The sequence below is a fragment of the Dipodomys merriami genome, unplaced genomic scaffold (genome assembly GCF_024711535.1).
Source record: "Dipodomys merriami isolate MVZ:Mamm:240054 unplaced genomic scaffold, mDipMer1.0.p SCAF_345, whole genome shotgun sequence".
NCBI lineage: Eukaryota > Metazoa > Chordata > Mammalia > Rodentia > Heteromyidae > Dipodomys > Dipodomys merriami.
The window spans coordinates 716,669-730,422 of record NW_027204993.1 but is presented as its reverse complement, the minus strand read 5'-3'; the positions used below and the strand labels follow the sequence as shown (position 1 = coordinate 730,422).

The window sequence follows — 13,754 nt, the reverse complement described above, 5'->3', positions numbered from 1 at the left end:
TTGATCCTTAGATCTCAGCTAGGATTACAGGGGTGAACCACTGGTGTCCAGCAATGTAAGCATTTTCTGGGAGAATGCACTGCATTTGGTGGGGGTGCTAATTATCCACCATGACTTGTGTATACAATGAGGATGTATTATCATATGATAATAATAGTAGTAACTTGTGTATCATGGGCAGGAATTCCCTTGCTATCTGACGTTTCCTAGATAGAATGATACCAAAAAAAATGCGTTAGAAGTTTGAGGGTTAACCTTTATCTAGACAAGCAGCTACTGTTCCCCTAATTTTGGGTCTCCTCCAAGTGGACAGGTGTGGTTGTGAATCAGCCAATGTGTAGCAGACAGGCAGTTAGAGCAATGTTACAGGCTCCTACTCAAAGAAAGTGGGAAGACATTTTCCTATGAAGTTGATATGTATGTGTATGTGTATGTGTATGTGTATGTGTATGTGTATATGTTGGGGGCTGGGAAGGTGGCTTAGTGGCACAGTGCTCGCCTAGCATGCAAAAAGCCCTGATTCAACTCCTCAGTACCACATACACAGAAAAAGCTGGAAGTGACACTGTGGCTCAAGTGGTAGAGCGCCAGCCTTCAGCCAAAGAAGCTCAGGGACAGTGCCCAGGCCCTGAGTTCAAGCCCAGGACTGGCAAAAAACAAAAAACAAAAAAACCCCAAACATGTATGTCTTTTTTTTCATAAAAGGAGAAACCACAGGAAGCACTGGATGGTTCGATCTCTGTTAGCGTCTACCACAGTTCTTTTGAGCCAGGACAAAGAAATAAAGAATTACTATTGTGCTCAGTCATTGATAGTACATATATAATATATATGTGTGTGTGTGTGTGTGTGTGTGTGTGTGTGTGTGTGTGTGTGTGTGTGTGTGTGTGTGTGTGTGTGTGTGTGTGTGTGTGTGTGTGTGTAGATATAGATTATAATAGTACATATCTATGTATATGTGTATATATTATATAGGTTATAACAGACAGCACCGGGTTCTCTGTGGAATATTTGCCCTTGGTTCCACGAGGTAGAGCCCTGTTGGTTCACTGTCCCTTCCTTCATTTTTAATGCTGTTCTGCTGTGATGACTCAGGTGTTGCACACGGGTTATCTTTCCCGAGTCTGGGAGTGGGGGCCCCTCTGTTCTGGGCGGTGTCCCCCTTCTGTCCCGCTCACCTGATGGCTGAATGTCTCGCAGAAGGCTTCCGACTCCCTGCCATGGCACGAGGAGGGTTCTATGTACTCCCTGCAGACGTGCAGTGTCCCGAGGCCAGGGACCGGCTTGCCGAAGGTGTACCTGCAGGGAGGGGGGAGGAGTCACCACGGGGACTTTCCTTCCTTCCTTCCTTCCTTGCTTCCCTCCCTCCCTTCCTTCCCTCCTTCCCACCTTCCTTCCCTTCCTTCCCTCCTTCCCACCTTCCTTCCCTTCCTTCCCTCCTTCCCACCTTCCTTCCCTTCCTTCCCTCCTTCCCACCTTCCTTCCTTCCTTTCCTCCTTCCCACCTTCCTTCCTTCCTTCCTTCCTTTACTCCTTCCCACCTTCCTTCCTTCCCTCCCTCTCCTTCCTTCCTTCCTTCCTTCCTTCCCTCCCTTCCTTCCCTCCTTCCCACCTTCCTTCCTTTCCTCCTTCCCACCTTCCTCCCTTCCTTCCTTCTTTCCTTCCTTCCTTCCTTCCTTTCCTCCTTCCCACCTTCCTTCCTTCCCTCCCTCTCCTTCCTTCCTTCCTTCCTTCCTTCTTTCCTTCCTTCCTTCCTTTCCTCCTTCCCACCTTCCTTCCTTCCTTTCCTCCTTCCCACCTTTCTTCCTTCCCTCCCTCTCCTTCCTTCCCTCCTTCCTTCCTTCCCTCCCTCTCCTTCCTTCCTTCCTTCCTTCCTTCCTTCCTTCCTTCCTTCCTTCCTTCCTTCCTTCCTTTGCAGTACTTCCATTTAAAGTCAGGACCTTACACTTGCTAGGCAGGTACTCTTCCACTTGAGCCATATCCCTGGCCCTTTTTATGTTTTTACTTTTTAACTTTTTCCAGAGAGAGGCTCATGCTTTTTGCCTAAGGTCCCAGAGCTCGGGGCCTTAATCCTGATATTTACGCCTCTTCACGTGTCTCAAAGGCGTCCCATTCACGTCTTGCCCGGGCTAGCTCTGAACCACAAGCCTTCTATTTTTTTTTTTTTTTTTGCCTCCTGGGGCTGTAGGTATGGACCATAGTGCTTGGCTTGATTTTTCAATTTAATATCATTTTGATGAAGCCTTTTTTTTGGGTGTGTGCGTGTGTGGGGGGGGAGTGTTAATAAACACTAGATACCTTCTTAAGAGAGAAGCAATACCCATTCCCTTTACAATAATAATAGAATGTACATATATCTTAAAAAAGAAAAGCAATACCATCAGAAACAAAAGAACCAAGCAAATAGAAAAGCAAAACCACTCTCAAAAGCAATCTAGGAATTCCAACTATTGATATGAAGGCTTGTCTTGTATTTGTTGGTTCCTGAGGCATGGAGAAGGGGTGGGGGGAGAGTGGGAACTTGGAGGGGAATGTTCTGGAACAGCGCTGGGGGAGGGGCGCAGCTGAGTAAGTAGCAGGTGCATTGCATGTGTGGCCTTTGTGCAGGTCTGATCTTTTGCTCTTTTTACAAGGAGGAGATCACCCTGAGAGATTCAGTTCGCTTCCCCAGTAAACAGCAGCCAGAGAGCGGTGTGTCGTCCTGAGCTAGACTCATGGATTCTATAAGATTTTGCTTGTGTGGTCTCGCTACAAACCCCGAGTCTATAAATTCTTTTTTTGCTTCCCCACACAATACTCTTCCAAGGTTTAATAAGTGATCTATCGACGATTGGCTTTCTCCTATAACCAGGGATCAATGATCTCCTGTTTGTTATCTTTAAAATAATAAAATTTTCAGCCCTGTGCTGGTGGCTCCCGCCTGTCATCCCAGCTACTCAGGAGGCTGAGATCTGAGGATCACAGTTCAAAGCCCACCCAGGCAGGAAAGTCTGGGTGACTCTTTATCTCCAAGGAACCACCAGAAAACCAGAAGTGGTGCTGTGGTTCAAGTGGTAGAGCGCCCGCCTTGAGCAAAAGAGCTCAGGGGATAGCACCCAGGCCCAGAGTTCAAGAATTCAAAAAATTAATTTTTTCCTTTAAGTAGAAGGGCTTTCAACACTAGATAATTAGAGTACAATGTGCTTTTTGTTATCTGCTTAAGGGAAAGCTACTAGTCCTCTGTGTGTGTGTGTATGTGTGTGTGTGTGTGTGTGTGTGTGTGTATATAGACTCTCTTTAAACATAATTACAGCAATGTGCATTAGGACACGGAAAACAAATGAGAAGGGGAAAATAGAAAAGCAGCAGAATAAATATTTCCTAGTCAGGAAAGTCTCCAAAACAGCAGACATGTTTTGCGTTGCCACTGGTCCTAGAGAAATTAGCCACAAGATCTACAAAAGCCAGTCTCCTTTCAATAACTCCCCTCAACATATTAAAAAGAAAAAGAGAAGAAAAAAAAACTCAGCTTACAAGCCACACACGGAGACGTTCAATTCTTGTTCCATGATGGTGATAACCCTTGGCATTGTTACTTGCACTTCAAACTTGGGGAGCACTGTTGAATGGGGACAGAGAAAGTTAGAGTTGCAGCTTAGGGGAGGGAGGAGGTATTCATCTTTGGTGAGCTCTTTCACTCAAGGCTGGTGCTCTACCCCTTGAGCCACAGCGCCACTTCCTGTTTTCTGCTGGTTCCTTGGAGATAAAAGAGTCTCCCGGTCTTACCTGTCCAGGCTGGCTTTGAACTGTGAACCTCAGCCCTCAGCCTCCTGAGTAGCTGGGATTACAGGCGTGAGCACGGAGCTGAGCTTTTTAATGACATAGACCTGTCACAGTTGAAGCATTTGCTAGCCCTGGTGCTTACTCCACGCTCTTCTGGGGTCCTTACCAAATTCCTCCACGGTGAATTGGTGCCTGACGGTGACCCCCGACTCCATTTGCACGGTGATGCTGTAGGAGCCCAGTGGGGGCTCGGAGGCCAGGGGAAAGGACAGCTGCTGGAGCCCGGTGTCTAGCTGGAGATTCTGCCACTGCGCCAAGCGGTTCCCTTTGGGATCCTGTGGTTAAATGAATTGCAGTAGATAAAGGTACCCGGATGTAAATTAATTATGACAGATAACGGCACTCATTAATCACATTAGAGAAAGGGACCAATTAGTTACAATAGCCACAGGAACCCAGCTGTAAATAACAATAGATAAAGGGTGGAGTCCCTGGGTAAATTAATTACAATAGAGAAAGGGCTCTAAAGTCCGTAGATTAAATTAATTACAGTTGATAAAGGGACTTGCATGTAAATTAATTATGCTAGAGAGAACCTAGAGTCTAGGGCTAAATTAATCCCAACAGATAAAGGGATCAAGTAATTACAATAGATAAAGGGATCTAGATGTAAATTAGTTACAATAGATAAAGGGATCTAAAGTCTAGGGCTGAATTAATTACAATAGATAGAGGGGCTTAGAGTCTAGGGCTAGATGAATTACCATAGTTAAAAGACCAATCAATTACAACAGAGACCCAGCTATAAATTAATTACAATAGCGAAAGGGGCTTAGAGTCTAGGGCTAAATTAATTACAATAGATAAAGGGACCCAGCTGTAAATTAATGATAAGAGATAAAGGATAGAGTCCACAGCTAAATTAATTACAATAGATAAAGGGACCTAGAGTCTAGGGCTAGATTAGTTACCATAGTTTAAAGACCAATCAATTACAACAGAGACTCAGCTATAAATTAATTACAATAGATAAAGGGACCTAGAATCTAGGGCTAAATTAATTACAATAGATAAAGGGATACATTGACACTAGGAGATACAATAACTGAAGAGATCTAGAGCCTTAGAAACCACAGACAGTAAACCTCTAGAACCCCTATGCTGCCCACAGGGTGAACAAGAATGGGTGAAGAGGGAAATGAAATGTGAGTTATCACCACCCAGCCCCATGGGATCTTAGAAAAATTTTCTATTAATTCTTATAGGAGCTTTTCAAATGAGGACATTTTTTCCAGTAATGATTGTCTCTTTTTTGTCGGTCATGGGGCTTGAACTCTGGGCCTGGGCGCTGTCCCTCAGCTCTTCAGCTCAAGGTGAGTGCTCTACCACTTGAGCCACAGCACCACTTCTGGTTTTCTGAGTGGTTCATGGGAGATCAGAGTCTCACGGACTTTCTTGCCTGGGCTGGCTTTGAACCATGATCCTCAGATCTCAGTCTCCTGAGTAGCTAGGATGAGCCACCAGCTCCAGGCTTATGATTACTCTCTTTCTGATGATTGAATACCTACTGCTTACCTGAATGTATAGCAGTCGAATCTGAAAGACAAAAAACAAGAATGGATTTCATGAGTGTTCTCAAACCTGGCATGTTTGTACATAGATCTAGATCAATGTACATCTATCCACTTATTAGATATGATAGATATACATCACATACAGCATCATATATATTACAAAACGTATTCTATAGATCCATAATATATATAATATATAATATATCCATATATATAACATATAACATTTAATATATACATCACACATATATTGTATATAGAAACCATCCTGGTCACATATAAATGTCCCATATACATTACACCATGTGTACATCGTACATCAAATGTATAGGCGTAAATGTATTAACTACTTTGATATTTGCTTTATAATAAAACCACGTGTCTTCTCTCAGATAGTGAAGGTCTGACTTGAGGAACAAAAGCCGATCTTCCTTCATAGCAGGGATTTGGCCAGTGTGCAGAAACAACTTTAAAGCTCTGCGAAATCATTTAACCTTACATCCGTGGATAATTTTCCGTGCCTAATATTTAATGTATCTGCTGATCTGGTTAATTTGCAGGACAACTGACTGGATTTTAGACCAAGACAGAATTCCAAATTCCCTCCTCTTTTGACCTGAGGTAATTTCTTTCTTTCTTCCTCCCTCCCTCCCTTACCACCCTCTCCCTCCTTCCTTCCTTCCTTCCTTTCTTTCTTTCTTTCTTTCTTTCTTTCTTTCTTTCTTTCTTTCTTTCTTTCTTTCTTTCTTTCCTTCTTTCTTTCTTTCTTTCTCTCTTTCTCTTTCTTTCTCTCTTTCTTTCTCTCTTTCTTTCTCTCTTTCTTTCTCTCTTTCTTTCTCTCTTTCTTTCTCTCTTTCTTTCTTTCTTTCTTTCTTTCTTTCTTTCTTTCTTTCTTTCTTTCTTCTTCTTTTCCTTCTTTCCTTCTCTCTCTCTCTCTCTCTTCTTTCTTATTGAACAAAAGCCTCATACTGGCTAGAAAATCACCCTACCACTTGAACCATGTCCCTGATCTGTTTTTTTTTTTAGTCCGTTTCTCAGATCAAGTTCCACCCTCACTTTTCCCTGGTTCTCCTCCCATTTCCACCTCCGAAGTAGCTGGGATTACAGGCATCCCCCACCCTGCCTGGGGTCATGTTTTACATGAAGTTCTTGTGTTAGTTCAACGTCAGGAATGTACTGTTAGCCATGGCAGATAATTCCCATCCATCCCTGGTCCTCCCTTAAGTACCCCAAATATATTCCCAGCCATTTTAGACCAAGGCAAATGTGTTTATATAGACCACAGGGGACTTACCACTTCATCTTGGGGGCGAAAATTTTCATCCAATGAGACCACACGAAATTGCACTGAAACAGAAATCCGTTGCCTGGTTGGTGGGCAGGGTGGCGGTGGGGCAGCTGCTTGGGCTGGGATGCTTGGGCTGGGATGCGGTGCTCACCTGTCTGCCCGGGCTTGTAGATGGGCTTGTCGGTCTGGACGAAGACCAGGCTCTGCTTGTTTTTGATCATTACTGTGCTGCGCTTCTTGAATTCTTGAGTTTCTCCCTTCACTTGGATGGTGAGAAACATGACCTCGCTGGTGAGAATCGGTGGAATCTGCAATGGAGAAGAGACCGTTGGGTCTTCTCCTTTGCCTTTGGGGCATTTGCTCAGGAGACTTTTTTTGGAAAGTTTTGTCAGTCCTGGGGCTTGAACTCAGGGACTAGCGCTGTCCCTGAGCTGCTTTTTTGTTCAAGGCTGGTGCTCTACCCCTTGAGCCACAGCGCCACTTCTGGTTTTCTGGTGGTTCATGGGTGATCAGAGTCTCATGGACTTTCCTGCCCAGGCTGGCTTTGACCTGCGATCCTCCGATCTCAGCCTCCTGAGCTGCTGGGATGACAGGCAGGGGCCACGGGTGTGGGACTCACTGTATCATTTTAATGCTAACAAAGGCCTGACGCCTTCTAATCAGTCCTGTTCAGCCCTGATCAATGGGCTTTAGAAATGTCATTTTATTACGTTTTTCCCATTTTAATTGGAAGGTGCACACGCGTTGCGTGGTGCTTACTGCCATGTCCCAGTTCCTTCGGAATTAGTTGCACAAAAAGGTCTTAATTCCACAGGTTAGATTATGAGGACAATTCGTGTGGATCCCTGTCCACCCTTCCCTCCTTCTCCCTCCCCTCTCCTCTCCCCTTCCCTCCCTCCCCTCCCCCTCTTCTCCCCTCTTCTCCTCCCCTCTCTTCCCCACCCCCTCCCATCCCCTCTCTCCTCCCTTCCCCCTCCCCTCCCTCCCTTCCCCCACCCTTCTCTTCCCCTCCCCTCCCCCTTTTCTCCTCCCTTCCCCTCTCCCTTCCCCTTCTTTTCTTCCCTTCCCCTTCTTCCCCTCTCTTCCCCTTCCCCCTCCCTTTTCCTCCCTTTCCTTCCCTCCTTTCCCTTTCCCTTCCCTCCCCTTCCCTCCCCTCCTTTCTCTTCCCCTCCTCTCTCCTTCCCTCCTCTCCTCTCTACCCTCCCCCCTCCCCTCCCTTCAAAGTCCTTGGAAGGAAGGAAAGAAGAAAGGAAGGAGGAAGGAAGGAAGGAAGGAAAAAGAAAGAAAGAACGAACTGGAAGTGAAGCTATGGCTCAATGTTGAGCACAAAAGCTAAAAGATAGCACCCTGAATTCACACACACACACACACACACACACACACACACACACACTCTCTCTCTCTCTCTCTCTCTGCAGGGCACACCAGTGGCTCCCGCCTGTCACCCCACTCCTCAGGAGGCTGAGAGATCTGAGGATCATGGTTGGAGGCCAGCCTGGGCAGAAGACTTCACGAGACTCTTCTCTCCAATGAACCACCAGAAAACCAGAAGTGGCGCTGTGGCTCAAGGGGTAGAGCGCCAGCCTTGAACACAAAAGCTTAGGGACAGTGCCCAGGCCCTGAGTTCAAGTCCCACCACCGACACCCCCCCTCCACAAATCTATATTTAATTGCTCTACATAGATGCCTTTGGGAAGTCCTCAAAGCCTTTGCCTGGCGATCCGAGGCCCCCAGGACCCTGCGCATTGTCTGTACTCACCGTGAACTGGACACAGTGGAACAAATCCTTCTCCACCGTCAGGTTGCGGAAGAGACTCCTGTTCTCCCTGATGGACTCCAGGGCGGCTGTCACGGTCACGGTCTCGTTGAGGTTCCTCACCAGCACGCAGCCCCTCTCCTCGGTGCCCGCGTGCAGCAGCGAGGGCACCAGCACCATGTACTGCCTGGAGCATCCCCGGAGACAGGGAGGAAGGCGCTGAGCAGGTTTCCATGGCAACCATGGTCCTTGCCACGCCCTCCTCTCTACAGGAAGGAGGCCCCGCCCTCTGCTAGTCTGTTTGGGCCTTAGGATGCTCGTGTGCACACCATGGTGCACAGCATAAAAGCATTCACATTATAGGACTTGGTGGTCGCTGCCAGTCCTGGGACTTGAACTCAGGGCCTGGGCTCTGTCTCTGAGCTTCTTTGGCTCAAGGCTGGTGCTCTACCCCTTGAGCCACAGTGCCATTTCTGGCTTTTTCTGTGTCTGTGGTACTGAGGACTCGAACCCAGGACTTCATACATGCGAGGCGAGCACGGTATCCCTGAGCCACCTGCCCAGCCCAAATTATAGGACTTTTATTACATGTGTGCATGGAAGAAACGGTGGGAAATCACGCAGCAAGGATTCCATTTTATTTTTTCTCTCCCTTTTTCCCTTTTCCTTTCCTTTCTTTTTCCCTCTTTTGTTTTCTGGCTCATGTTAGGTTTGCTTTCATTTTAATTTTTCTTCCTATTTTGCTTTTGCTTTTCTCCTCTCCTCCCCCCCCCCATTTTATTTTATTTTTTATTTTTTGCTTTTGTTTTCTGTCCTATTTGGTTTTCTTTATTTTGGTGCCATGTTGATTTTACTTTAATTGTGTGTGTGTGTGTGTGTGTGTGTGTGTGTGTGTGTGTGTGTGTGTGTGTGTGTGCGTGTGTGTGTCAGTACTAGGGCTTGCACTCAGGGCCAGGGGGCTGTCCCTTAGCTTTTTCTACTCCAGGTTGATGCTTTACCACTTAAGCCACAGCTCCACTTCCTGCTTTTTGCTAGTTCATTGGCGATCTCAAGAAGCTCACAGGTTTTCCTACTTGGGGCTGATTTCGAACTGTGATCCTTAGATCTCAGCTTCCTGAGTAGTTGGAATTTCAGGCATGAGCTACCTGTGCAAAGCTTTTATCAGTCCTGGGGCTTGAACTCAGGGCCTGGGCGCTGTCCCTCAGCTCTTCAGCTCAAGGCTGGCGCTCTACCACTTGAGCCACAGCGCCACTTCTGACTTTTTCTCCTTATGTGGTGCTGAGGAATTGAACCCAGGGCTTCATGCATGCGAGGCAAGCACTCTACCACAGAGCCACCTTCCCAGCCCCTTAAATACATTTTCATTTTTTAAAATGTATTTTTCTTCTATGTAAGTGGTTGTCCGAAAGGATTTTAATTCAACATGCATAATAATAGAGTCACCACCTCCTTCCATCCTGGTCTTGGCTTTCACCTTATAAATATGGAATTGGAGGCCAGAAGGGAAGAAATGAGCAATTCAAGTCATAGTGTGATGTATTTGCCAGTTCCCTGTAACAGTAGATGTTTCCATTTTAAATATTTACATGTCAGCTCACAGGTAGAGAAAAACTCCATTTCCCCACGGAGTGCTGGGGATTGAATCTGGATCTCAGGGAGCAGATTCTGTGTGAATAGCACAGAGAAATTCCCAATATCTGCACACACCAGGCGTTTGTAAAGACTTTTGCTTATTCAACTTGCTAGCATAATCTTTAGCCACTGTACACCTCTTCTATATCTTTCTAGCAAACTTCTGTTTTCTTATTATGATTCTAAATAACAAAAAAGGATATGTTTTCTATATTTTCATTGATCTTAACTATGATAGAGGTAAGATTCAGTAGTGTCTATTGAAAAGTTACCTGCTTTGTGGCTCATGCCTGTAATCCCAGATACTCAGGAGGCTGAGATCAGAGGATCGCAGTTCAAAGCCAGCCCGGGCAGGAAAGTCTGTGAGACTCTTATCTCCAAATAACAGGAAACTGGAAGTGGGGCTGTGGCTCAAAGTGGTAGAATGCTAGTCTTGAGCAAAAGAGCTCAGGGACTGTGCCCAGGCCCTGAGTTCAAACCCAGGACAGGGACCAAAACATGCTAAAAATATCTCAAGGGCTGGGAATGTGGCTCAAGTGGTAGAGCGCCAGCCTTGAGCAAAAGAAGCACAGGGAAAGTGCCCAGGTCCTGAGTTCAAATCCCAGGACTGGCAGAAAAAAAAACAACAACAAAATAAAACAAAGAACACCAAAAAACAATAACCAGAAAAAACCTTTTTGTAATGGTCATTTTTCCCCTTTCCTTTGAACTTGAATTTTCATGCTAGTTACCCCAGGTAAGTTGATACTAAGACTTTTTTGTGTGTTTTAAAATATTTTATGGAAGTCTTAACTTTTTATTAATATATGTACACAAATACATCCACATAATATTACATGTGGGTATATAAACTTAACATTAAGTCCCCTTTTACGTATAATGTGAGCATGAACTCATAAATATTAAACATTTTCTTTAAAATATATATTTAGTTATTATCCTGAAATGGTTGTACAAAGTGGTTTCAATTCTGCATGTCAGTTTTTGAGTATAATGCATTGTTTTTTGGCAGGGGGTACTGGTCCCGGGGCTTGAACTCAGGGACTGGGTGCTGTCCCTGAGCTTCTTTGTTCAGGGCTAGTGTTCTACCACTGAGCCACAGCTCCACTTCCAGCTTTTTGCTGGTTCATTGGAGATAAAATTCTCACAGGCTGGGGCTGGGAAGGTGGCTCAGTGGTAGAGTGCTTGCCTTGCATGAATGAGGCCCTGGGTTCGATTCCTCAGCACCACATAAGCAAAAAGAAAAAAAGCCGGAAGTAGTGCTGTGGCTCAAGTGGTAGAGCACTAGCCTTGAGCTGAAGAGCTGAGGGATAGCGCCCAGGCCCAGAGTTCAGGCCTCAAGACCAATCCCACCCCCCAAAAAAAAAGATTCTCACAGGCTTTCCTGCCCCTGTTGGCTTTGAACCCAGATCCTCAGATCCCAGCCTCCTGAGTAGCCTGGATTACAGGCGTGAGCCACCACACCTGGCTTGTCTTTCAATTGTTAAGGTAGGGTCTACCTTGCAAATTTTTCTGCCCAGACTGGACTCCAAGGGTGATCCTCCAACTCTCAGCCTCCCAAGGATCCAGGATTTCAGGTGTGAGATAGTTGTGCAAGGCAGCCAAAATAGTTTTGAAACATGTCTTTGGCCAGAACGGTGATCTGATTTTCTCTCCCCCCCCCCCCCCCCCCCCCGCCCCTTAGTGAATTTGCAAATCTATTAACTAGAATTCCCCGATTGCAAGAATGAATGAAGCAATGTCTGATACTGGTTCTGTTACTGCTTTGTGTAATGTAGCTTTAAGGATTAAGCTGAAGTATGCCTAGAAAAATAGATTACTGGAAATGGAAACAAGAGGATTTTTCTTTGTTGATGTTTTTCTTTTCATTTTGTCTTGCTTATTCATTGATCTGTCTTTGGGGGGGTCAAGGGGAGAGGCAGAAATGGCGGGGTGGGGAGCAGAGGGTGCTGGGTACAACGTGGAAATGAACTCTACAAACTTGTGGGTGGGGACGGGAAGGAAAATCTGGGAGAAAGCGAAGGGAAGAGGGGACAGGGGCCAAAAGGAAATGTCACTGTCACCCCTCTGTACCTCACCTTTATCATCCTAATAAAATGTATGAGTCAGTAAATGTGTCAGGTGCTGTTAAGTTGTGTCTAGAATCTCAGCTACTCAGGAGGCTGAGATCTGAGGATCACAGTTCAAAGCCAGCCTGGATAGGAAAGTCTGTGAGACTCTCATCTCCAACGAACCAGCAAAAAGCTGCAAATGGAGCCGTGGTTCAAGTGGTGGAGCTCTAACCTGGAATGAAAAAACCCAGCCACAGTGCCTAGGCCCTGAGTTCAAGCCCCAGGACTGGCACAAAGATAAACAAATGCTTGTGCCAAATAAATGTCAAATAAAAGTGGTGTCGTTTCCATCACTTCTTTAATCTCTGTTTGTGTTTCCTGCCTTAAATCACCCAGTATTGTGTTATCAAGAATTGCTTCTAATGATCTATTTGCCGATCGATCCCTGATTTTTTTTGCTACAACTGTATTAATCACCATTTGATCTGCAAAAGAATTTTCTCTTCTATTCTTAGACTCCTTTAATTTTGTTAGTTTTGGCATCAGCATTTAAAATTGAGCTCTCATTTGCTCATTTTTTAATAGTAGTTCTATGGTGAATATACAATGAGAGAGAGAGAGAGAGAGAGAGAACTATACCATAGACAACTAAGAAAGGTAGATAGGAAAGGCTAAACGTATGATCTTTTTACTGGTCCTGGGGCTTGAACTCAGGGCCTGGGCGCTGTCCCTGAGCTCCTTTTGCTCAAGGCTGGCGCTCTACCCCTTGAGCCACAGCGCCACTTCCAGCTTTTTTCTGTGCATGTGGGACTGAGGAATCGAACCCAGGCCTTCATGCATGCGAGGCGAGCACTCTACCACGGAGCCACCTGCCCAGCCCAAAGCATGGGATCTTAACAGAGCTTTAGAAACCTGAGAATCTGAACACGGATTCCTCTAGCTTGTCTTTAGAAATCTGTTTACAGTTTGGACAGTCAGAGATCCAGGGAGAAACGCAGATGATAATTGCTTGCAAAGCCATTGCAGAGGTTGGGGGGGGGGTGCGGGGGGTGGCCAGTCTTTCAAGAGAGGGAAAACAAAAAGAACCAAAACACCAACCTCCAAATACATCCTAGGCAAAAAGCAAAGCAGTACAGGAAAGAAAAAGAACATGGAGAATCCCATCTTCCAGGAGAAATCTTGCAAGGGGGAAACTCACGGTTGCGCAGGTGTGGAGGCCCTGGTGGGAACAAGAAACAGGAGGAAGAAAATCAGACTGGAGGGAAGAAGTTTGGAGCTCCCCATGCTGTGGAAAGATCCAGAAGGCACTGCGTGCCTTGTGGTCTCTCTCCCTGAGAATAATCTGCTCCCCAAAGCTCCCCAGGGGGGAGCAGCTGGGTTTTATGTCTGTCCTGGAGACAAACAGAAAGTTCCACCCACAGGATTTCTTCCAGCAAGGGGTCATGGGTAACAAGCAAAGGTTAGTTTCTGGCCAGAGACCCAGATTCTTGGGGGAAGCCAATTTTGCTTCCTGGTAATGCTGATTTCCTTTGCCGTTTGTTTGTTTTTATTGTGGATTTGTCTTTTGTCCACTAAAGGAGTTAATCAGCTTTGCCAGCCCTACCTAAATTTCCTTCTTAAAAAGATAAATAGGCAGGTTTGTTCTTTGGGGGGGGGGGCTGGGTGGGATCCCCAAATGGACCCCCCAAAAGA

The 13,754-nt window shown here is 45.8% G+C and overlaps 1 protein-coding gene across 1 annotated transcript in view; it reads right to left on the bottom strand.

Moving 5' to 3' along the window:
- Positions 1–13,426, bottom strand: part of LOC138803651 (alpha-2-macroglobulin-like) — a 42,302-nt gene extending 28,876 nt beyond the window's left edge. The window contains exons 1-8 of the mRNA XM_069987696.1: positions 13,261–13,426; positions 8,383–8,566; positions 6,775–6,931; positions 6,630–6,682; positions 5,337–5,357; positions 3,928–4,096; positions 3,513–3,597; positions 1,179–1,299 (exon numbers count right to left, since the gene is read on the bottom strand). Of these exons, the coding sequence (XP_069843797.1) occupies positions 1,179–1,299; positions 3,513–3,597; positions 3,928–4,096; positions 5,337–5,357; positions 6,630–6,682; positions 6,775–6,931; positions 8,383–8,566; positions 13,261–13,346 (876 nt within the window). The 5' untranslated portion in view covers positions 13,347–13,426. The remainder of the gene's footprint in view (positions 1–1,178; positions 1,300–3,512; positions 3,598–3,927; positions 4,097–5,336; positions 5,358–6,629; positions 6,683–6,774; positions 6,932–8,382; positions 8,567–13,260) is intronic.
- Between the last annotated feature and the right edge of the window lie 328 nt (positions 13,427–13,754).